Below are 26,577 nucleotides of genomic sequence, written 5' to 3' on the forward strand. Positions count from 1 at the left end.
GAACTATATTGACCAGCATGAATGTAAGACCTTCACAGAGAGGCTGAGTCATCAAATTACCATCATTGTGTATATACTATATAATACTTAATTCTGTCATTAAAATCATTATATACAGTGGGTTACTGAGATCAAGAAATATATATATATATTCAGTAGTCTTACACCAGCACTCTAACAGTTAAAGCTATAGTGTAAACATTGCCACATAAAGAATGATTCATGTGTAAAATGATGCAGAAGTTGAAATAGACCAAGCATACAGAATGCCTTGATTACCGAGTATTACAGAAAATGTAAATCTTTGGAAAAAAATAGCCTTGCAAATTCTGACTGAGTGCAGTAGTGCATTGGTTAAGCTCTTCTCACTCATCTGTTAAGGATAGTGCTGAATAATGTGTGTTCTAAAAATCATAATGTGCTGCTCAGCATTATCTTGTGAAGGTGAGCGTTCAAGTAGTATACGTATCTACCAAGTATAGTATAAGAGATATATGCAAAGAGAATTGTGTGTGTTGTCAGCGTGTCTGAACCAGCACATACCAGAATCAGTTGAAGAACAAATGCATACAACAATAAAACTATCTTTGAAATATCTTTTACATTTTGGGAAAAAATACATAGGGTAGAATGCCCTAAAGTGGGACGATGCCTAATGTGGGACACCTTAAGGTTTAAGGGGTGTAGCTTTGCCCCAAGTTGGTAAATGTTTGCAAAACTATAACCAAATAAAAGCCCTATCATCCTGTTATCATAATATCATGATTTAGTAAATGTATAGTAATACTCCAGGGAGGGGTTACAATTAAGAAGAAGGACCCTGGGTGAAGTCCGTCAAATGGCAAATTACATAGCATTTGGGCAAATTTGTCTTTAGGGAATAAATCAATTCCAATCAAAAATACATGGTCAATTTTTTGATAAATATGTTGGGTAGGTACATGTTCATCAGAAAATAATGTGTGGTGTATGTAAAATAATGTGATATTTTATTTTTAAACCATATTATTAGTGTCCCACTTTAGGATAGGTGCGTCCTAAAGTGGGACACAAGATTTTCCTAATGTGGGACAGTTGTAAAAGTAGTAATTTAATAAGTCAAACAATTACTATGAAGTCAAACACCATGTCCACATAAGAAAATGGATATTTAAATCTATATTAAAGGTGTATTTCAGTCTTTCTGGCCTAATCTACTGGAGCACAGCTATCAACACAACATTTGGGTCCAAAAACCGGAAGTTCTTTCCTCAAATAGAGCTGCCATGTTGAAGTGACCAATTGTGTGCAATGGGTTCAAACAGTCTCAGTCATATTTACCAATAAAAGAAAGTAAAATTAATTCATAAAACATGCTCTAAATGTGTAGCTGATATGTCTTAAAGAGTGGCAGATCTCATTTTTAATTAATATTTTACACAAACATGCTTTAGAGACCTTTTAATATACACTGTCCCACATTAGGAAACCGATTGTCCCACTTTAGGGATAACAATGGTTTTTGACCAACTTACCTTAATATCCAAATTATTCAAATTAGAAACACTTAACATGTTTTTAAATGTTTTATTTGATTAGAGCCTAACTAGAGGATGAAAAGGGTGTAATTTGTTTGTATTGAAATGTTGTCATTAAATTTTAATAAACCACCAAAGTTGAAGTGACAAAAATTGTCCCACATTAGGGCATTCTACCCTACATTAAAAAAAAAACTACATTTGTGTGTACACAACATTGTTGGGCCAACAACTGGAGATTTCAAAGTAATGCCTAAAAAAACTGATTATAAAAAATTACCTTAAAATGCACTTGATCGATTTCCAGTCTGCTTTTCCGTCTCACTCACACAGCTATTTCCAACGAGGTCTGTGTTGAGATTGTTTGTCAAGCTTTGTAAGCTTTATACAGTATCCCTTTCAATATTTAACTTTTACATGCCCTCCTTTTGCTTACAGCCTTGTTCTTCGCTGATGCCCCGCCTCCATGGAGAAAACAATATAAACAAAGAAAATGGAATCTTGTACAAGAACCACAACTAGCTGGTGTGGCCAGGAGTGGCACTGCAGCTATGTTATCACAGCCAAGTAAATAATGAATGGGTGCCAATGGGGCTGTACCCTTCTCATAGAACTATCTGCCCGTGTGATTTTTTCCCTGGAAACAATGGAGTCGCGTTCGATAGATATGAGAAAGTGACAGCATTTGCCGACACGTTTGCATCTTGTCAAGTGTTACATTCGTGAAAATGACCCTTATTTCAACTATAACAATGGCATAACACGTGACAATCGACTTTACGGCACTATGCCATTAGCTTTGTAGTTTTAAGTCTGACTTCAGATGTCGATGTGTTTAAAGTTATGTTAGGATTGTTGCGGACACCTGTTATTTATTGCATTTAAGGTGGTGGAAAAGCGGCATGTGTACATGGGGTAAAGGAAATGACTGCGCTCATCCTTAAGAATTTGGGCACCTTCAATTAACATGTTGGACGGCGGTGGGGGGTTTTGATGTGTGTGACCGTAGATGTCTCTGCTAGGATCAGTCAGAGTACGTCTCTCGTCAGCTCTGGTCGTGAATAGTCGCAAAGATTCCTCAGCCAGCAGGTATTAGCCGAATGCTAGCGTGTTGCAGGACAAAACTAACACGTCTTTGGGAGAACAAAGCCATGTCAGGAACCTTTAACTTCACTTCTAATACAACGTTCATGATAAGGTACAGAATGTGCACACATCTTTACAAACCAGAGAACAGAACCGTCACAAATCCCTGCTGAGCCATTTAGCCCAATAGGCTCCCATTCATCTTTTACTTGGCTGCGTTCGCCAACGTGGCTATAATGGGAGCCAATGAGAGACGCCTATCTCATAGCTTAGACAATTTCTGATATAAAGCTGCCTAGGCACAACAACTTCCTGGAAACTTCAACCATTCAACAATCTGATTGGTCCTTTAACCATTCAACATCCTGATTGCCAAGACCTGATTGGTCCTGACTGCAAAGAGAAAATGACCTTTGAATTAGCTTTTGAGAGATATTAGGCTCGTTCGTGACGAAGCAAAAATCTTACTGCGTCGTCACGACCGACCCCATTGAATAACATGTCTATCACCAATGACGCCTTGTCCCTCACCATGAGGTCCCAAGCACAAGCTGAGGATTTAGACCAGGGGTGGGGAACCTTTTTCATTCGAGGGGCTACTTCAAATTTATCCGAGAGCCGTAAAAGTCCTCCAAGGTCCGTACTGCGGTATGAACACAGAACACAAACCAGGACCCCTGCCCTTTAGGCCAATATTGAAGGCAGCCGCCTTTGAAACAGTCCCAACCAGGGGGGAGTTTAGGCTAATTTCAGTTGGGCCACGGCCCAACTGAACTTGGCTTGGCCCCACCAGTTCAAGAGCATTTTAAAATATTATTTGTTAATTGTATGCAATGAATGAATGCAATTGTGCAGTCACTTTGCCCCTGCGCAATATTCTGCTGCGACTGCCCGCAATCCTGTGTATGAGCTTCAAGAAAGGATTTGTGACGAGTCTGCTAAACCTCTTCTGATTGGTTTGCATCTTCATGCAACTGTTTGCCGCCAGAGTTATGTTCAGTTATGATTTTTGCGAAAGTAGTTTCTGGTAGTGCAGAACCCAAATCCGCGCATATTCTTGTGATGAGAAGGTATGGAGCACACTACACACAATAAAGTGGTGTAGGCTACTGTGCTATGTGCGGACTATGTGCGTAACATTCATTGTCATCATAACTGACATCATTTTGTAAGCTTGTAAACGTTGGTAAAAAAAAAAAAGTGTTGAAATGAAAGACCATTAAAATCGTCCGCTATTAGGTTGTGGATATCCGTGAAATATGCTTAACATAGGTAGCGGTGGCAAAGATTTTGTGGTGGTGCCTTGCGACACACAATACTTTCACTTTCGCCGGTGTTATGGGGCTCTGTTGACCACTTCATGCAAGGTGAGTCAGTGGAGTCTTGCATTGGAATAGCGAACAGCAGGCAAATCTGCTGAAAATTATATGGCAAGTCACCATTACATTGATAGTCGAAGTTCACATATGGGGAGGTTTATCCATATTTTGGTGATGCTGTAATTGTGATGTGAGAATGCGGGCTCTCCAACTTCTCACTTAGCCTACGGATTTTAGTGATTGGGAAGTGTGAAGGTTGGTCGTTACTTTGCTATTGTTATTGGAACATACTGGCTCGGAATGAGCAGGAGTGACTTTGGTGCCCGCACGGTTTCTACTGTCCATTTGCATGTGAAACAGGGCGCACGCACCTTGTTGCGAGATTCCCATCATCGGCATGACTTTGGGCAGGGGATGTTTTAATTGTTATTTTTATGTTGAGAAGGAGATGTCAGATTTCAAAAGCTCACAATGGATATTTATCTGTTGAGCTACCGATTGGAACTGTGATTTGTAATGTGTAATGTGATATGTAAGGAGCGCACATGACAGGGAAAACTCTTCTGATTATTTTGATGTCACTCAATGGCCTAGCCCTAAATATATTGCAGATATGGTACAATAATACCATCCAATTAGGAGTCTTAGTTCTTCAGTGTCTTCTCTACTTGTTGTAAAATCCAGACAAGGTGAAATGGTATTTAGCCATTATGCTGCCAAATGATGGAGCAAGCTTCCTGTTCAAATTACTACCTGTAGAGCTGCCCTAACAGTAGGCTATCATGTTTTGACAAGAAAGCTTTCTTTTCATCTGGCTTTGTATCTACTCTCTATACTGTAATACTTCCTATACTTTATTATAATATTTCCCTCTCTCCTTTTCTTTCCTCTCAATCACATAAGAAATATGACACCCTTAGGGTGCATACTGTATCTGACACACAGTAGGCTACTAATCACAAGGATTGCCTACGTAGGTAATGTAAGTTAGATTTTGTGGGGGGAAATGTAATGTCATGACTTGTGGGTAGTCCTTTATTGAGTGAATTGTTATTTGACCACAGGAAGAACAGTGCTTCTAATAGAAGATAACTGATGTGTTGTCAATAAAGCAATCAATCAATCAATTTAAAATTGAAAGCCTTTTGAAAACAAAATCTCAAATCTGAAATAGAAATGGTACGCTTGCTCTGTCAGGTACCTGTGTCAGGTATACCAATCCACGCGCTAAAGATCAAAAGCTAAAATCGCCCCTGGTTCCAACCTTCCTTAGGTCCCCTGAATATAACTTAATTGTATTGCAAATGTATATTCTAAGTTACAAAATATGTCACATTTCATGTGAAGATGCAAAACATTAAAATTATATCGGGGGCTGGATAAAATGGTCTCAAGGGCCGCAAACGGCCCTCGAGACATAGGTTCCCCACCCCTGATTTAGATTTTTGATTAAGTTAGCCTATGCAGGGGTGTCAACTGACCTAATGATATAGAGGGGCACAGTAGGGCACTGAGAGATAATGTGAGCGTGCAAAACGCAGTTCTTTTAAAAAGCTTGTTAATTAATTATATTATTGCAAGTAGTGCATGTAGTGTACGCTATTTTGTGCACATTCTGTAGATTATTCCGTATGCTAGATTTAAGCGAAATTCCAAGGTAGCAAGGTTGTTGTGGGTTTTTTGTGAAACTCATACCGGGGCACAGCAAATCAATACCCAAGCAAGTGCCCCTGTAATATAGGTCTGGCAATGCCCCTGTAACAGAGCTGTGACCTGGATCTATTACCCCAGCAATGAAATGTATGGGTAGAGACCATATTGTGTGGTCTGCTGAGACCAAGATCAACAAAAAGTGTCCCATCTGTTAAATCAAGCATAGTAGTAGGACTGACATGGTTTGGGGCTGCATGAATTCCATCAACATTGGACAACTAAATTTCACCTAAAGAAACATGCATGTCATGAAATGAGCAGGTCAGGATTGCACTCAAATCTCACACATATCTATTTCATCAGGTGCAGACTCAAAATGTAAAGGTCCAATGAAAGGCAAGGATGAAACGCACAGCGATGAGTTCTCTTTTAATTTTGTTTGTGGCAAACACGCTCCCTTCTACAACATCTAGAGGGACTACTGCAATACCACGACAAAAATAAAATGATGACAAAAATGTAATCAAATATGTTTATGAAAGAAAGTACAGACTGATGTTGCAATAACTCATGGCATATGTTCCACAATGAGCCTGTATATTTGTGATACTAAAAAGCTGACCCAAATCAGATACAAACAGTTCCAAAATGACAGAAAAAAATATGCCGAATACAACTGATCAGCCTAACTTTGCATCACTTTTATTTGGTGTAAACACCTTGATGAATATTTTTATAGTATAAATTGTTGTTCATCAATATCAAACATTCACAATTAGGTAGGCCTACTGTTTTTTTGTACTGTAGTGTTTATGTGTTCATTGAAATGAGGAATTAAGGAATTAAGCAATTATGAATTAATCCCTTCATAAAAATATAAGATCATAGCTATACAGTACCCATAGGTATTATTATGTAGTGGCGTTAGTTTCAGACAACCTAGTGGAAATCTTAGCACTTAGTCCATGCTATTGAGTATGGAGATCATGTTTATATCTTACAGCCACAAATTGATCACAGAAATTACTTTTGAAAAAAAAAAAAGACTTGTTAAAACACGACTCATAGTAGTCCCTCCTCTGTAGTCCTTCTCATTGTGTAATTTCAGTATATATTGGAGGTATCAGCGGGTTTCTCATTGTGTCATTTCAGTATATATTGGAGGTTGATCAGCAGGTTTGTAAGGAGCTCCACTGGGTAGGCCAACTGGCACCTGGAGGAGAAACATATGAAAGGGGAAGGAGAAGATTGACACCCATGCATTCAGTGGTGTAGTCTACGTAGAACGCAGGTATACACAGTACACCCACTTCAAAATGTCATTGGTTTCAGTATACCCACTTAAAATTGATTGATCCGTCATTTAGAATAGCACAATATATATACAGTATACCCACTTCAAAAAATGCTCAAACGTACAGTATACCCACCACAAAAAAGTAGACTACACCACTGCATACATTGATCACAAGACAGGCATTTTACAATTTACTGTACACACTACAGTACCTGAGAGGTGTTCATTGGAGCGGTATGTTGAGCCATTGTCATCGGGTTCGGAATGAAGTATGCCACCGGCTACAAAATCAGACCAGGGTTGTAAGTACTTGTTACTCAAGATTTAGTACTCAGTAACTTGTGTTGAGGATGAAATATGCTCCTGCTGCTATACTGTGTGACTGGGTCTGACTACTAATAATAAGCATTTACTCTAGTTTGCTGTGAATTGGCACTTTGAAGCACTTGGAATAAAAATTATTAAAACGCCACTGTTACGCCCAAAATTTGCCTGCCTTCTCTTAAACCACACATATTTGTACGAACACTATATATTTAACTGAAGATTATGCTGCTTTGAAACATACACAATTCGATGGGTATGTTGAAAGGTTAAGTTATACATAACATGTTATAAGTGAGGAAGCTAAATACATTGTTCTGACGGACCATGATTTTATTACTTGTTTATTATTTCATTTTATGAAATGAATTTGTTGCATGTTTTTATTATAGCCCATACGTACAAGTAGTATCACTCACCTCAGTGTCAGAGCAGCAAATGCAGGTAGATTTGCAGGCAAACGTTGTTATACAAATGGAGAGAATCAACTCCAGTAGTGACAACACCAGCATCACTCCATTAGAACCTTGGACCCAGCCCTGTTGCAGGAAAATCAATAAGAATCAAATATCAAAATCAATAATCAACTAGATTGCATTTCTTCACAGAAAATGCTTGAGTATGCTTTCCCTTCATGCATACTGTGCCCCTCATGCAGGTGTAACGGAGGCTAACTAGCAGAGTTGGCGTGGAACGTTAGTTAACCTCCCTCCCAAATCCTCATACAGTGTCGATGCCGTTGAGCTGGGGGACTGGTGCAAGATGACTCTGTCCAATTCTACGTTGTATTGCAATGCATTAATTTCTACTGAAAGCAAGGACAAACTTTCCATCCGTCATGAGGCAATACAAGCAATCAGATACTGAACAACATTTTACTGGCTTTTGTGTGTATAAGTCTTACCGCTTTTAATGCTTTAATTTTAGGTAAAGTTCATTTGCTCTGGAAATGTCCACGGAAGTAATTGAAATTTGAAAAAATATGCCGCATCGAATCAATTACTATTGAATTGTCCTGCCCCGCATTCAGGGCGGAATTCTCCCATCTCCACTTAAGACTGTTTTACGCACGCACTTTTTACGCGCTTTGATCCTACGCGTATTCTCCCCTCTGAAATATGACCACACCCCTCGTGCTTGACTCCGAAAAACAGTGCGTAGCCCAACATGGATGTTAAATGGGGGGATGAGTCTTCTCCGACTTCATCAGTTGTGGTTTCAAAGAAACCACGGAGCATGGATTTTCAAATCAACCATGTGAAAACCTCGGCAGTCCATTGAGATCCAAAACTGAACTTTAACTTTGAATTTAGAACCACGTGCCAAAAGTCCTCGTGCAAAAGCATCTCAAAATCTAACCTCAGGTAATTTTCACAAACACAAGGGGAGTAGGGAAGGTGAGATAATGAGATGGAAACGCAATGTGTACCTTTGGCGGGAACTCAGCTGAGCGTTTTGGTGCGCAACAGGCTGATTGAAATAATAATCATGATTAAACGTTTGGTTAAAAATGGAGTTTGGTTTGTTGCCTAAAGTCCGGAAATTAAAAACTGATTTAAAAGGCTGATCATTGCCTCTGAATTTCCACAGTAACAGCCACATTGTATTTGCTGACTTTTAAAAGCGCTTCTCCGCTTCCCTGTACAGTAACGTGACATTAATATCATTGGAAATATGTGGATCTCAGCTGTCCGTCAGCTTATGACACTTACATGCATGCTGAAGAACGAACAAGGAAATCGATCGTCATGAAAAAAACGGAGACTTTATATTCTGTCGCAGACCAGTGTTAATTTCGTCAACCAGGACGATGACGAAAATATTTCGTCAACCCCCCTTTTTCTCGTGACGATGACGAGATGATGATGTATAAAAATTGCTTCCAGAAAATAAAAATATGACACAAATAAAAAATGATTTTCGTTAAGGAGACTTAGACGAGACGAAATTTACAAGCCATGGACGAATGGACATTAAAAATGTAATTGTTTAAAATAATTTGTAATTGTTATAAAGTGTTTCTTGAGCTTCATAGAAGATTGCGCTGTTGCCCTGTTCGTCTCTTCAGGCCGTGCCTGGCGCGGGCACGGCTCAATCAGTAGGCTAGTAGAGATCAGTGAGTACTGTTCAGTTGAGTTTAGGCCCTAATATGTTTCCCAGAAAGAAAAAAGATAGCCAACGTTGAGGCAAGTGTTTTTGAAACATGTTCAACAATCCTTTTGTCCATAACGAAGATGTGTGTGTTTGTGCAGTCTTGATAGTGGTACCGTCGCCCCAACCTCCCTCTGTCATTTTAAACCTCCTCGCGCTTCCACTGTTCTCCTTTCCACTTACGCCTACCCCAACGTCCGTTGTCTGTTCTTTTGTAGCCTAATGTTTGATATATTAGTTGTTTAACCGTATGAATAGGCAGTTCGCAAGCAAAACATGAAGATCGGATTTATGCATTTATTTAAATCAGACACATCGGGAGAAGTTTAAGGGATGGGCACGCTACAGGGGAAAAGTTGTTATAGTAGCCCAAACAGAGGCACGGCTACTGTAGTTTTGGATAAGAATCAATGTGTGGACGATCGCTAAGGGGTTAAAAGTGCGGAGATGTGAAACTTGTTCCCGTCGAGGGCAACGCTAAAAGACCCCATGACGTCGACTTCCCTTCCATGCAATGCGTCTTACAATATCGTCTCCCAGACATCCCAAGTTCTAAAAACGCATTGCTTAAACGTGGAGATGCTTATCAACCCTCGACAAAAACAAAACAGTATTAACGTTCAAACATTGTTTGTCAATGTCCTTTCTGTCGTCCAGGCTGCATAGAAAAACTGCCAACTTGCATAGTCTAAAATCAGGAATATTTTATCTGGCTCGCGGGCATCGGGGAGCCACTATCAAATATCAGGGAGACTTCTTGGACTTCATTGGGATGTCTGGTCTTCCCACTGCCTGCAATCTGCGGGCTATGAGTCACGCGGTCAGGTGAAGAAGAGTGTGTAGGCCTAGCCTACGTGATCCAATTCGAGAGAGAGAGAGAGAGAGAGAGAGACAGACAGACAGACAGACAGACCGACAGAAACCTGCTGCACCTGGAAGTGTGTGTGTCTTAGTGTGTCTAATGCTCTTTTGCTCTATGCTGTTGAAATGACTTATACAGGGTTTTGGCGGAAAATATTTTAACAACGTGAATATTTGCTGCGGCTATCTAGTAATAATTTGTGAAATAACGATAGCCCTAGAAGCCTAGGTTATTAATTTTACACCAATGTTGACTAAAATGACTAAAATTGAAATGTTGACCAAGTCAAGTCAACTTTATTTATATAGCGCATTTCATACACATGTGCAACTCAATGTGCTTTACAAATACAAAGAGCCTTTAAAAGTATTTAAAAGCCAAAGAAGATTTCAAGCATTAAGATAAAACATATGATAAAAAGAAAATGGAAATAAATAAATAAAAACATATAATTTAAGCTAAGTTGAAAAAAAAAGCGCTACGGTAAAACATATGGTAGAATAAAAATTAAAATTAAATAAATACATAAAATTTAAGTTACTGGGAGCCAATGCAGTGATCTCAAGATTGGAGTAATGTGGTCAAACTTCCTTGTTTTAGTAAGTACCCTTGCTGCTGCATTCTGGATTAATTGAAGCTGTTTGATGGTCTTTTTGGGGAGGCCTGTAAAAAGACTATTGCAGTAGTCAAGCTTACTAAAAATGAAGGCATGTATTAGCTTCTCCAAATCATGCTTTAACATTAGGCTTCTAAATTTAGAAACATTCTTTACGTGGTAAAATGCAGACTTAGTAATGGCTTTAATGTGACTCATGAAGCTTAGGTCACTGTCAATAAGGACACCAAGGTTTTTAACCGTATCCTTTGTTTTCAGCCCCTTAGTTTCCAGGACAGTAGCAATCTTTTGTCTCTCCTCCTTTTTCCCAAATATAATAACTTCAGTTTTGTCCGTGTTTAGCTGGAGGAAATTGTGGGACATCCAATTGTTAATTTGGTCAACGCAATGATAGAGTGATTCAAGGGAGGTGTAGTCATTGGGGGACATGGATAAATAAAGTTGGGTATCATCCGCATAGCAATGGTAATGTATTGAGTTATTCATGATAATATGTCCCAGTGGGAGCATATGAGTGATTCTACGATTCCCCTACGCTTTTGGCAAAAGCAAAATGTCAATTATCGGGGTTTTTTTCAACTAAATGACCTAGATGTTTACATAGTGTATATATTTAAGTTTCCATACAAACAAATTGCCAAGCTTAATCTTAAATCATTTGATAAATACTCTAATGAAAGCGAACATTTGCTTAATTATTTTGTCAACAGTGTTATGGACAAATACTATGTCATTTCAAACATATATAAAAATGCTACAGAGAGACACATTTTTCATTATAAATCCCTGTAACGTCTGATTTGAATTTAGTCACCCTCCTTACACAAGACTTCCTTCTCCAGAGATAATCCCTAGTGTCTGTTCATAGGATTTTTCCAACACATAAGGGATCAATAGCTCAAAAACACTTTCAAAACAGTCAACCGTGTTACTCAACTGTGTTACGGTCAACAGTGCAGGGGAACAAGTCGGCACTTTTTTAGGAGAAAAAACAGAGCAGACAAACAGATCTCCCTAGAACACAAATTATTTTGTTTGTTTGTGGAGATAAATTGGCAAAACATACTCCTCCTCAACTGTCATCAGTGTTGCCAGATTGGGCTGGTTCCCGCCCAATTGGGCTGCTTAGGATGGCCGTGTGCGGGTAAAAATGGCATCTATCAGAAAAACCTGCCCACTTTTTGCCATAGAAATCAATAGAATTGGGCGGGATTGTGTGCTTCTAGGCGTATTTTGAACATTTTTTGGGCTGGAAATCATCAGCCTCATCTGGCAACCCTGACTGTCATCGCTAATTGTAACACCATTGACGGTAACACGGTTGACATTTCAGCCATTTTTATGGTGTTGTGCTAACTGAGGACCTCAGAAGTTCCACCACAACACCTTAATCAATTCATGTATCTGTATGCTTTATCTGTGTTTTTCTACATGTGATTTCTAATTCAGATTCTTATGAATATGTTGATAACACAGTTGACAGGCAATTTTCCCGCTATGAGAACATGAAAAAGAATGGATTAAATTATGGAAGGATGGAGCTCAAAACTTACCAAAAACTCTTCCCATATCCTGCCAAAGAGGTTATGACATCACGTGATGTTATTCATATGGCCTAAGACCAAACCATTACTGATTTATGGAGGGGGTTTCAGACCGTGACACGGTTAACACAGTTTTCGTGGACACACAAAATGGCAAATTTCATGTATAATGGAAAGGACAGTGGTCTTTCTGACAGTTTTGTCATATTGTGATGATTACAGTGAATCAACATTTGCAATCGTCCTGGGCAAAACAAGTTTCTTTGCATGCTAATATGAAGACTGAATCTGACATTTGGAAAACAGGACGGCATGAAAACGCCCAAAACCAGTATTAAATATTCATTCTTGCTGAGGGAAATAATGCCATGTCTACACTTTCTGTATTATATGAAAGATAAATGTTTTCTAATGTCCAAAACATCATTGGATGCAGTTAATAGTTAGTGGAATTGGCAAATAAAATCCACGGACTTAAAAGTGTAGCCGAATTAGAGAATCACTCATATATAGATTGAACAATAGTGGTCCCAAAATGGAACCCTGGGGGACCCCACAGTTCAGGGACATCTGAGATGAGATGTGGCTACCAATGGCGACAAAGAAACTTCTTTGTTGTAGGTATGATTTTAACCAGTTGATCACTATGCCAGTAAAGCCAACCCAGTGTTCGAGTCTATGTAATAGTATAGCGTGATCAACTGTGTCAAACTCTGCGCTTAAGTCTAAAAGCACCAGAACAGACATTTTGCCAGCATCAGAGTTCAGTCGTATGTCATTCATAACTTTAATCAGGGCGGTTTCAGTGCTGTGGTTGGCACGGAATCCTGATTGAAACTTGTCGAAGCAGCTATTGGACGTTAGGAAGGCAGTTAATTGATTAAAAACTATTTTTTCTATAATTTTACCCATGAATGGTAAATTAGATATGGGCCTATAGTGATTAAGTACCAGTGGATCCAGGTTGTTCTTTTTAAGTAATGGTTTTACAACAGCTTATTTCAGACAGCCTGGGAATATGCCAGTTTGTAGTGAGGTGTTGATGATCTGAAGTAGGTCAGGTGATATCAGGTGTAAGACGGATTTGAAGAAGGCTGTTGGTAGAATATCTAAGTCGGATGTAGAGGAGCTGAGACTTTGTACAGTTCTGCTAAGAATGTCCAAATCAACTAAATTAAAGGTTCTCATGGAGTTTAGAGACAACTTTACTGTATCAAAGTGGTCCACGTCATGGGCCAGTTGCACCAGTGTGCGGATGTTTGTACGTATTTTTTTCAATCTTTCCGTTAAAAAAGAATGCAAACTCATTGCATTTGCTCACTGAGAGGAACTCAGAGGGCATTTGATTTGGAGGATTTGCTAACTTCTCAACAGTGCCAAATAGGACGCGTGCATTATTCATATTTCTATTAATTATGTCAGAGAAAAAAGATTGTCTAGCTTTGGAAATTTCTTGGTTGTATTTCGAGAGCGTGTGTTTATAGATTTGGCAGTGGACTTCAAGTTTGGATTTACGCCACTGTCTCTCAGCTCTCCTACATTCTTGCTTTAGCAATTTAACTGTGGGATTCATTCTCCAAGGTGCTTTTTGATGTCCCACTGTTTTGTTTTTGAAGGGGGCAATAGCATCCATAATATTGGTCATTCTTGAATTAAAATTAACCATGAGATCATCTGCATTCTCTGAGGTTTGACTTTGGGTTCGCAAGAGGGCCTCCTGAAAGAGTGCTGCTGTCTCACCATTGATAATTCTCTTTTTGACCGTAACAGATTCCCTTTGCACATGAGGGTACATAGAAACATGAAAAAAAATGCAGAAACTATGCAGAAAAACAGAAATCTTTCACAGTAGCACAAGCATTGAGACCCTTTGTTAGCACTAAGTCTAGCGTGTGGCCTTGATTGTGTGTTGGTCCTGTTACGTGCTGTGTAAGGCTGAAAATATCAATAAGACTTAAGAATTCCTTAGCATAGGCATCCTCTAGTCTAGGTTATAAATACGGAAATTAAAATCTCCTGTTGCTACTATGCATTCATACTGCACACAAACAATCGATAACAGCTCACCAAACTCTTCTAAGAAGAGTGGTGCAGAAAGTTTTGGAGGTCTATAGACAGTCAATAATAATATGTCAGAAAAGCATTTTAAAACTGCCGCCAGGTATTCAAAAGATGAAAAATCCCCAAGCGTTGTTTTTTGACATTGAAATAGTGACTTGAAAATAATTGCTATCCCCCCTCCCCGTTTGTTCTGCCTTTCTGTACTAATGAAATTAAAATGTGGGGGAGTTGCTTCAATAAGGGTAGTAGAACTAGTTTCTTTTTCCACCCAGGTTTCAGTTAAAAGTAAAAATCATTCATTACAAAAGGCTTATTTCTGAGAGATCTGGCATTCTGTAAGGCTAACTTGGCATTAAGTATTGGAATCGTTTCCACTGAAGATGTTTTAGGGACGGGCGTGAGATTAGCCAAGTTTATCCTCTTGGGGGAATTACCTATCGTTACCTCTCTCTGAGTAAGAGTTTTTTTTAGGTCGCCAGTTTATCTGCACAGGAATTGTTCCGGGCTGGGAAGAGTGGCAGTAGGGGGAGCTATGGGCTGCAACATTTTGAGATAGGAAGGTTTGAACGGAGGTGGAAGGAGAACTATGGGAAATGCTTGGCGTACTTGTTGGAACCAGTGTTAATTTCGTCAACCACGACGATGACGAAAATATTTCGTCAACGCCCCTTTTTCCCTTGACGATGACGAGACGATGACGCACTAAAAATTGCCTCAAGCAAATCAAAATATGACGAAAAAAAAAAAATATTTTCGTCAAGGAGACTAAGACGAGACGAAATTTACAAGCCATGGACGAATGGACATTAAAAATATATAATTATTTATAATTAATTTGTAATTTGTAATTGTAATATAGGCCTAAGTGTCTTGAACTTCATAGGTGATTGCGCTCACGCTGTGTTGCCTCGCTTGTATCTGCTGGCAGCCAATGCATGGCGCGGCTCAGTCAGTAGTTCTGTAGCCTAGTAGTTCAGTGAGTCCATTTAAGTTGAGTTTAGGTCCTAAAACATTCCCAGAGAAAGACAAAAAATAGCCGACGTTGAGGGAAGTGTTCATTTTGAAACATGTTCAACAATTTCTTGTCCATGACGAAGACCTCACTCTGTTATCAAAGAACCGAGGATTATAGCCATAACCTAACGTTTCTGCAGTAGGTAATGACAGTCGCGCCAATCCTCCTCTGATAGCCTACTGTCATTCTAAACCTCCTCGAACTTCCACTATTCTCCTTTTCACTTAGGCTGTCTTAGCCCGGCGTTCGTTGTCTGTTCTTTTCTGTAATGTTTGCTATATTTGTTGTTTAACCATATGAGTAGGCAGTTCGCAAGCAAATCATGAAGGTCGGATTTGTGAATTTATTTAAATCAGTCACCGCGGGAGCGCGCGCCAGCAGGGGGAAAGTTGGCCTGTCTAAAGTAACAGAGGCACGGCTACTGTAGCCTAGTTTTGAAAAGAATCAATGGATGGGCGATCGCTAAAGAGTTTTAAACTGTTGAAATTTGAAACTTGTTCTCGTCGAGAGCAACGCTAAAAGACCCAAGGAAGTCGACAGCATTTCCATGCGTCTTCAGCGTCTTCCTAAGTTCCAAAAACTCTTTTCAGGTCATGCTTATCGAGCCTCGACACACCCGACAAACAAAACAGCATTAGTGTTAAAATATGTGTATGTGAGTGTCCTTTCTATCGTCCAGTCTGCATACCCCTACCTAACAATTTTTCCTGGGACTTTTGCAGGGCATACGAAGTGTGCTCGCGCAATCTATTTAAGCCTATTCCACACATGCCGCACGAGTCATTATCGTTCTCTGCTCGCATTGCCAATTGAAAACAAAAAACGCTAACTTGCATAGTCTAACATCAGCAGTATTTTATCTGACTCGTGGTCATTGGGAAGCCACTATCAGGGAGACTTCTTGAACTTCATGCAGACTTGGGATGTCTGGTCTTCCCACTGCCGGCAATCTGCAGGCTTTAAGTCCCGCGGTCAGGTGAAGAAGAGCATGTAGCCTCCTCCGTGATCAAACTCAAAATCAAATATAATATGCAGCAGCTTCTAATGCACGAGAGGGAGGGAGGGAGAGAGAGAGAGAGAGCGCGCAGCCTGCACCTGGACGTGTGTGTGTGTGAGAGTGTGAGATGCTCTTTTGCTCTATGATGTTGAAATGACTGATTTGGGTTTTGGTGGAAAATGACCAAGTAACAAGGTGAATATTTGCTGCAATAGGCAATATTAGTAATACTTTGTGAAATAACAATAGCCATTGTAGGTTATTTATTTTACACCACAATATTGAGTAAAATGACTAAATATCGAAATGTTGACTAAAATTTGAAATGTTGACTAAAATGACTAAAATGACTAAAATTTGACTATGACTAAAATTGATTTTCGTCATTTTGACTAAGACTAAGACTAAATTGGGAAGGCAATGACTAAAATATGACTAAGACTAAAATTGATTTTCGTCATTGTGACTAAGACTAAGACTAAATCAAAAAAAGCTGACGAAATTAACACTGGATGGAACATGCAGTCAATCTGGCTTATACGCTCGGCATTAGGAACAGTTCGCCGAATATTTTCAGCAAGAATGTCGGTGCCCACCATGCTCGGATGCAGCCCATCTAAGGAGTAAAATGACGCACGCTCCCAGAACAAATCAAAGTTATCAATAAAGCCAAGGTTCTCACCACACGAAGCAGTTCTCAGCCACGTAGACAGGCTAAACAGCCTGCTGAATCTCACGTCGCCTTTTCGGAAGGTTGGGATGGGGCCAGAGATAAAAATCATTTTTCCGGTGGTCTTCAAAAACTGGAAAAGTTTCCTGAATGCGGCTGCCATATGCTCAGAGGGGGCCCGAGCAGTGTCATTGGTGCCTATGTGAACAACTATTGTGTGTACAGATGTCGGAAGTGAGGGAAGGAGTGATGTAAGCCTGTCATGAAGTATGGGGACTGTAGCACCGGGTAGGCAGTGAGTGATGGCATTGAAATATCGTACATGTTTTATGATAGAATCCCCAATTACTAAAACCGATGGAGGAAAAAGGGGTTGAGGGCCTGATTTCAGAGGGTTAGCCTGGTTAACCAGAGAGGGCCGTGGGGGATCATCTCTACAAGGGGCTATGTCACTAACGGGGGTCTGTGGGAGAGGACACACTCCAGAACGTCTCGACACCGCCTCCTTCAGCATCCTTCGGCGATCGGCGGAACCACCGCCACGGCGCCCAGCAACAGGAGCAGCAGCCGCGGCAGCGACCGGTGACAGAACAGCTGTTCGGATCCTTGTGGCTGTGCCCCCAGGAGTGGAACGGCGGCCGGCAGGCGCCACGGAAGGGGCCAGGGCAGCAGCGCAACCGGTAGCAGCATCTCCAGCTGGAGCTCCGGTTCCAGTCCCGACAGTGATGCTGGTCGCAGCACCAGGCTCGACCTCACCGAGCGGAACCAACGCAGCCGCCGTTTGCCTTGGCAACGACAGGTCGAGGGGGGCGTCGGCACACGACGGTGGAACAGCTGTAGGAGATGTCTCCAAGTCGCTCCTGGTCCTCTCTATCGCCTGACGATAGTCTGACGTGCCTTGTCAATTTGCGCATGGTGCAACGAGGTGTTTTTGGTTTTGGTTACCGTCCGTGGGCACAAGATGACGATCATCAAACTGATTTATTTATTAATTGCTTTTGTTTGGAAGTTCTTCGATATGAGAACATGCTCTGGGCAGCTGGCCATATTTTGTCACAGTTAATATGTGGAACAGTGAATGAATGCCAAGGGAGCATCAAATGCAATATTACATTTTACCTCATAGTGGCGCTTGACCTTACAACAGCCCTTCGATGCGCGTAATGGAAAAGGTGCTTAAGTGGACGGGAGAATACGCTTAGCATTGATTTACATGAGAAACACCCTGATTTTGGCCTGGCCCCACCGAAAGTGCGCAACTGGTCATATCCCGTGTAAGCCCCGCCTAATCACTGACTTGAGTCAGCTTGGAGGCACTGTTGCATGCTTTTTTTGACTTACGCGGGTGGGAGAATTCCGCCCTCAATGCATTGCTGAATTGGATATTGCTGACACCACTAGCCTAAACATATTTTTGCCTATTGTTGCGCCTCCCAGTGGCCGATTTGCATAACATTCGGTATGTGTGCTCTGGAAGTAGTGGAGATCCTGTGTATCAAATTCGGTTGTGATGCGATTAGGTGTTGCTTAGATATGATCTACTTTAACGTCCTGCTTGGAGCCTTCGCCACCAATTTTGATTGGCTCTTGTGCAGACAGTTTGATCCATTGGTACAGAAATTTAGGGGTAGATGCATCTCAGTCTGAGGATGGCCTGATGAAATTGAGAGTTTGAGGAACCCCTAAACAAAGTACACGTACATGCTCACAACTGGGCCAAACATTTTGACATTTAAAGGGACACTGTGAGATTTTTAGTTGTTTATTTCCAGAATTCATGCTGCCCATTCACTAATGTTACCTTTTTCAGGAATACTTAACACCACCATCAAATTCCCAAGTATTCATTATGACTGGAAAAATTGCACTTTTCATACATGAAAAGGGGATCTTCTCCATGATCCGCCATTTTGAATTTCCAAATATAGCCATTTTTAGCTGCACAATGACTCTACTTGGACCATACTTTAAAATATATGTTCATTACTTTGTAAACTTTCATGTAAATATCAAATTTGTCGATAGCCAACCCAGTTTCAATGAGCAGTACCTTTTTTGACCATTTCCTGCAGTGTCCCTTTAAATATACTCTTTCTGATTGTCTGGACTACCAGTAAGCTGACTGCTGCTCAAATGCTAACCGTGATTCCCCTGTCCCCCTGTTTCTGCTGATGTGCTCGTCGGCCACACACACACACACACACGCGCACACACACACATGCACGCAAGCACACACACACACGCATGCTCACACGCACACACTTAGCAAATATTTCACAGTACAATATTCAACTTCAATGTTTTTATGACTGCAGAGCTACAGTAACTCTTGGCGTAAAAAGTAGCTCTTCGCAATAATATTCCATATGTGATGTGAGAAAAGTCCAAAAGGGGGTCCCCTCTTGGAAAAGTCTGGGAAGTGGGAACCACTGGATTATGTAATGCGATATTGTGTAATAACCCTCACAGAGGAGCTAGAAACTACTGTAGGTCTACTAAATTGTGGCCATCTTTCAGGATCATGTTTCAAGTTCACGTTCACGTTCAATACTCACCACATGCATTCTGCAGGTGTAAGAATCGGAGGGATTTGGGTAAGGGGGGTAACAATTCTGGTACACATCCGTGAAGATGAATTCCAAACCATGCAAGATCACAGCAGTTCCTGCAACTACTGTGCAGACAACGTTCATTCCCAGTGACCCTTTCACCTACAAGACAAACACATTATCATTACATTACATTTGGCAGAGGCTTTATAACCAAAGCGACTTACAAACGAGGACCTAATCATAGCCAACATCACTAGCAGATACAAAGTGCATAGGAAATATACAGATAGACAAGTGCAGATGCAAAGAAGGGTTAGTTAGCAGGTTTTTTTTGTAAAGTAGAGCACACAGAGACACAGACACAGACACACACACACACACACAGACACAGACACAGACACAGACACACACACACATTATCATTCATCTCATGATTTTAGTTCAATATTATGATCATGGAGTCTAACTTAGGAGATTGTGGGAAGTGGCAAGTTTATTTCTTAGATAAAATATCAATGTCTGGCATTAACACCCATGAAACATACTACCTCATATATTTAATGGATTTAGAACTTAAAGGGTAACTTCAGCCAATTTCAACATGCAGTTGTAATGCCAGTACCTGAGGTTTTTTTTTTCTTCAGCCTTTTCCGAGATCCTGGTCATTGTAATGGGGGCGTTTGTTTACATTTAAAAAAAACATCTTGATTTATTCCCAAACACATCCAAAAGGTTATGCAACATCAGCAGACAACTAGCAAACAGCGATACCTTTTGGGAAAATATTTGGAGTAGGCCTATGTTAAAAATGTTTAAAATGTAAAAAAAAGCTGCCCCCATTAGAATAGCTCATATCTCGCAAAGGGCTGAGCCAAAAAATGCAGCATCACCATATACCGAGTCAATGGTAGCATGGGCAATACAACAGCATATTGAAATTGGCAGGAGTGCTCCTTTAAATTCCTTAAATTACTCAAATTGCTTGATTTCAATAGAATGGGTGTATGATTAAAGGAGCCATCAAATACTCACCAAACACGAATTCAGATCCTTATTGGCTCTCACAGTCAGAGAACCGGCTATGATGTACTGAGAAAGAGGACATTTTACACACAGACAAAAGATGCAATATTAGAATTAAAATAAAATAAACAATGGGATAATGGCACAAAATAACTTAATTATAGGTAACTTAATACTTAATTTACTAAAATAAATTGACATTGTTTACAAAAACTCCACACGTGAAAAGAGAAAATGTAGTAAAAGAAAAAATCTCACAATGATGGCTCCCCAAAACATGATTCCAGAGTAAGGTATCATAGTATTATATAGTGGGAAAGCGGCAGTCATAATACCAAAGAGGAATATGACAATGCCAAGCATTATTTCAATTGTCTGTGAAAAAAATACATTGTATTAAAATCTTTCAGTCTACTTTAGAGTTGTGATATTGTGCTATATAAACACATTTTAATTGATTGATTAGTTTGGGGTGGTATGAAACTTATGCAGCTCACCCCCAGAGCAGATGGATCTCTTTGGAGAAACTTTCCAAGCTGGGAGGTTGTAGAGGTGGCAGGTGCTGAGACAGGCTGGCCTCCTTGTTGGTGGGCTTGTCCTTGTCCTTGTTGTGGTGGGTACATATGTGAGACAACCACAAAGCCGTTGGCAGGAGGGACGGAGTTGGCCATGGTTGATGCTACAGGAAGTTACAGGCATGTGAGACACCATGAGTGGAAGTGGAACACACACACCAGAAAAAAACACTGGCAACCAGTAGGCTATAGAACACTTGCAGGAGGAGAGAAGTGCCGCACACTCCCGAGTTGTATAAAGAAGTTTTTAATGTGACAATGTTTCGTCCTGACGGCCTTCCGACCTGAGGAGTGTGTGTGGCACGTCTCTCCTCCTACACCATGAGTACATATCATAGGGTGACCAGACGTCCCAGTGTAAATTGTGTGTCCCATAGGTTCCTAGAAAACTCTGTCGGGACACAAATATGTCCCAGTTTTCGCCACCAGTGTTGGGCAAGTTACTCAAGAACTGCAATGCATTACTGATTGCATGTTCCTGTTCCTGTTCCATGTTCCTTTTCACAGTAATCCCTTACACTACAATATTACTATATTTAAAATGTAAGGCATTACTTTTGCATTACTTTAGTTACTTTTGCCAAAAGAACTGTCGGCCTAAATATGGATCTGGCAATTTATTACAGTATAAATCAAGCTCGTGAGTCATGACTATAGCTTCTTTCTGACCCGCCACACTGAATACCACCAAAATCCAGGTCATGTAATGCAATTGTAACTTAAGTTATTTAGCATTGTAACTGAGTAAATATTAGAGATTTTTTTGCCCTGTAGTGCCTTACATTACTGCATTACAGCAAAAAGTAATGCATTACAGTAATTAATTACTTTTGTAATGAATTACTGCCCAACACTTTGCCACCTGCTACATTTCAGACTGAGCAGCGTGAGAATCATCATAGATATGAACACTAAATACCGCGTTGACCACCAACGGCTCTACACAGATCGCCGCCACAGCCGGTTTACATACAGCCTCCCCATTCGCTATTCGACCCATGCATGCGGTTCACCTAGGGGCGCAGTCAAGAGAGTCTGCACTCCTGCGTTGGTGCCCCTTGAGGGCAGTACCACCCGGAAAAGTGGCAAATGGAGTCTCTTGTCATACCTCTCTCTGTAAAACCTCTCTGTCGCAAAGGTTACCGGTTTGACTCCCGACCCGTCAGGCCCCCCATCCTCCTCCATGACCGAGGTACCCTGAGCATGGTGCCGTCCCGCTTCACTGCTCCCTCGGGGTGCCATTGGGGGATGTCCCCTTGCACGGGTGCGGTATAACTGCAATTTCGTGGTGTGCAGTGCTGTGTCACTATGACAACGGGAGTTGGAGTTTCCCCGTTTGGCTTTCACTGCAATACAAGGCAATATCCATATTATCCTGTTGGGGGCGATAGCGTCTATGTAAAATATCAACCTATACAGTAATACAATGGCGCCTGAGGTGTGTCACGCCAAAGGGCTGAACAAGGCATCTAGTATTGGACGATATTGTGTCTATGCTCAGCATCCATGCAATTTGGACCAGCTAGAACACTTTGCAGTGAAAAAATGGGCCAAAATCCCTAGTGGGCCATGTGTCAACCTAGGTAACAACTTATCAGAGCCTGTTGTCAGTTTTGGTTCATAAATGGCGCCATATTGACTATTAATGATCAGGGGGGCTAGTCATTTTGTCCTTGTCATTTTTTGTTTAAACTCAGTGTAACAATAGAAAAATCAAAATTCAACTCATTGGACATTATCTCCATCATCAGTGTATTTCTTTCCAGAATAACAGGAACGGTTAATAATGGTCATTCTCACTGAGAAATCAAGAGAAATGTCTAATTTCAGGAGGGGGGCTAATAATATCGTCCTCAACTGTATGTCAGGGAATCATTAGTGGGGAGCCAGAGATAGTATGGGAGGTTTGAGGGAGTGAGTCAGATGGGATTCGCCATTCCTCCCTCTAATATTGATTAGAATGCAGGAAATTGCATCTAAAAAATACAAAATGTTCGGGTGGGGGGGTCGGACACCCAGACCCCCTCCACATATTGTACTAGGGTACTATGCTCGCTCGCGTACAAAGTGTCCTGCTTTTTGACTATGGAAGTCTGGTCACCCTAACATATGACAGATATTAAGACAAAAGGATTTCTCAAACAGTAAGGAGCAGTATACTCACATCACATACAGTTCAAAAAGGCCAAACAATGTGGAAAACGTTTGATGAAACTTGTGAAGGATCGCTAGCCATAGACATGACTCTTAATATACAGTATATGATCACAGTGGGTTTACATACAGTGTTGAATCTCGCCCTCCAACCCGTGCCTGCAGTTCACCTAGGGAGCGCTGTCGAGACAGCAGAGCTCATAAGGCTGGCGCTAATAACTGACAATTGTGCTCGCTGTCGGCTGAAACTTGACAATATTACTGTAAGTTCTGAGAAACCAATGTGGATTTCAATGAAATGTACAATAACCTGGGAGTTATGTCCTCCTGATTTCCTACAGCTTTGGCATTTATGAGTCAGGCTCCGCTAGCATCTTGCTAACAAAATTGCTTTACGGCCGTCATGATCACAGCAATGCAGCCGGCCGACCAATCCAAACGCAGTGTGTGAAGCCACTAGTGACGTCATATTGACAATAAAGACGTATTTTACAAAGATCCAGCGTGTTTAAACATTCAAACTAAGTGCTGTTAGAAAGGATAATTTATACTGCCTTTTGGAAAAATAAAATGAAACAATGATACCAATTCTCTCCCAAAGCAATGGCAGCATCTGTGGTTGAGCTCCTTGGGACCCCATTCATTCTAACAGCCTCTGCGCTCCTTGGCGCTCCTCTGCGCTGTCTGGATGGCGCCACTAAAGCCGGGCATACACTGTGCGATATTTTCGCTCGTGGGTATTAAGCTCCTGCTCACACTGCACGATGGAAATTCACTATTTAAAAGTTCACATCTCACGACTCACATCCTCACACTATACGAGCCGACAGTCGGATGCGAGCCAAATGCTTCCACTGCGCGACGCGACAGGCATGTTTCCCCGGTCTGCAGAGGAGGGAACATGCGCACCTGAGGTGGAGATGAGGTCGCACTCAACAGCAAATCGCACGGCCCTATTAATTTGTGCATGTGAAGAGTCAAATCGGGTCGTAGCACTGCTTTAACTGTGCGATTTACGCATGAGCCACGACCAGGATTTCAAACAGTTTTGATTTTCTTGCGACCCTGCGATTTCACAATCGTGAGGCGAAATCGCTTGTCTTTCCCCCATGTACACTGCACGGTGCGAGACTCACGATAGACCTGCGATTGAGCAAGAAATCGGCCCGACTCCCAAAAAGTCGCGCGAGTGCCAAATCGGGGCAAAATCGGTGCAAAAGTCGCACAGTGTAAGCCCAGCTTTAGTGGACAGTACCACCCGGAAAAAGTCGTGAGATTCCTCTCTCGTACTACCCATAAACACTCTCTGATATGATCCTGAAACTATCTGCTATGTCATTGCCATATGGTAGGGATGAGGATCATTTTTCATTCGAGGGGCCACTTCAAATTCCTCCAAGGGCCGTTAAAAATCTCAGAGGGCCGGACTATGAACACAATTCAGGATTTCCCCCTGCTCTTTAGTCCTATAAAGGCAGCCACCTTTAACCCTATCCAGACTGGGGGGGGGGCTAAAAGTGCCCGCACCAACTTTAATGTTGTATAATTCCTTAACGACTTAAGATATGACTACGAAACTTTGTGACTTTTCCTACCATTTAGTTGGCTACAGTTAAGTTCCAAAAGATTAGGTGTATCATTTTTGCCGTTGCCATGGCAACGGTTTTCTGATAGGTATGTCTGACCAAAAATCACTTTACCATATCTATGACGCCATATATTTTCATATTTTTTTGTTATTTCCATTAGCATCAGACAACTTTGTGAGCATTTAAGTGGTTTGAAGCATAAAATCATTAAAATGTAAGTGCATTACCTAAATTTGATGGAAAATACATTATGGCGAGATTTTGGGCATAATAAGATAATGATGTCATAATGACGTCATAATACCAGATAATTACACAAAAATTATGTCATTCATAGATGTCCATATGTAGATCATCTCCCCCAAGTTTCGTAGTCATACTGTATTCCGTTCATGAGTTATGAGGGGGGGGGGGTCAAAAGAGCTACCCCCCCAGGCCCAGAAATGCCAAAAAAGCCCAGTCTGAATAGGGTTAAAACAGACCCCACCTTCTCTTGGTCCTCTGAATATAACTTAATTGTGTTGCGAATGTAATTTCTAAGATTCCTTTCCAAAATTTGTCATCTTTCATGCCTTCACGTTTATACTCACCACACACACACACACACACACACACACACACACACACACACACACACACACACACACACACACACACACACAGTAAATATTTCATAGTACAATATTTAACTTCAATGTTTTTTTATGACTGCAGAGCTACAGCAGAACACCTATATGGTAGAATAGATTATGTGGGATGGGCAACTTTTATGAGGAGGGACACATTTTTTTCATTGCCACCAACGTAGGGCCACATGACCACAGATCTGACTCCAATTCTCAGAGTTGGAGGTGCAGTTGTTTGCTCACTGACTGCCCATATTGTTCGGAAGGAATAGAACACTCTATACTCAATACTCTACTGAATCAGTCTGTATTAATTATACTGTTGGCCAATAGGCATTTTTAAAAATGATGGCCTTTATTTTTTAAATTAGACCTACTCTTTTATCTACGGACACACACACACACACAAAAGTAAAAAAATATAATCACATAAGCCTTGTCAACAGAAATGTACAGCGTGTCCCAAAAATGTTTGTGTATACGCACTTCATCTAAACTCATTTAACCGTAGAGTAAGTAATTTTTACTATTTTTTCGTGTATATTTATCACCACCATCACTTTCGAAGTGTTCTTTTTCTTTTCATAGGCCTACTTCAAGAACTTCTCTCTTCAAGGTTCTTCTCTATGTCCACCATTTTGAATTTCTAGTAATATAGGACTACAGTGATATAAATATTGTTTTGGGGAAATGTATGCTCATGTCAAATTTGATAATTGCAACATGTCTCAGCTAAGTTGAGACAGGACCAGTGAAATGCAGTAAACACCAGAATAAGCTAAAACAACACAAGGAAGAACATTTCAAAATGAACTATATTGACTGCCAGCATGAATGTTCAGGTATAAGATCTTCACAGAAAGGCTGAGTCACTCAGAATTAAAGATGAATAGGGAATAATAAGAAGAGGGAATGCAGATTCTGCGAACACGCAGGAATTGACTAT

General features: G+C 40.8%; 1 protein-coding gene across 1 annotated transcript in view; it reads right to left on the reverse strand.

The window, feature by feature from the left end:
* Nucleotides 1-26,577, reverse strand: part of LOC134448817 (uncharacterized) — an 82,491-nt gene that overhangs the window by 6,063 nt on the left and 49,851 nt on the right. Inside the window, exons 4-7 of the mRNA XM_063198476.1 lie at nucleotides 21,185-21,366; nucleotides 20,697-20,753; nucleotides 19,668-19,823; nucleotides 7,616-7,735 (exon numbers count right to left, since the gene is read on the reverse strand). Of these exons, the coding sequence (XP_063054546.1) occupies nucleotides 7,616-7,735; nucleotides 19,668-19,823; nucleotides 20,697-20,753; nucleotides 21,185-21,366 (515 nt within the window). The remainder of the gene's footprint in view (nucleotides 1-7,615; nucleotides 7,736-19,667; nucleotides 19,824-20,696; nucleotides 20,754-21,184; nucleotides 21,367-26,577) is intronic.

This window comes from Engraulis encrasicolus, chromosome 5 (genome assembly GCF_034702125.1).
Source record: "Engraulis encrasicolus isolate BLACKSEA-1 chromosome 5, IST_EnEncr_1.0, whole genome shotgun sequence".
Lineage (NCBI taxonomy): Eukaryota > Metazoa > Chordata > Actinopteri > Clupeiformes > Engraulidae > Engraulis > Engraulis encrasicolus.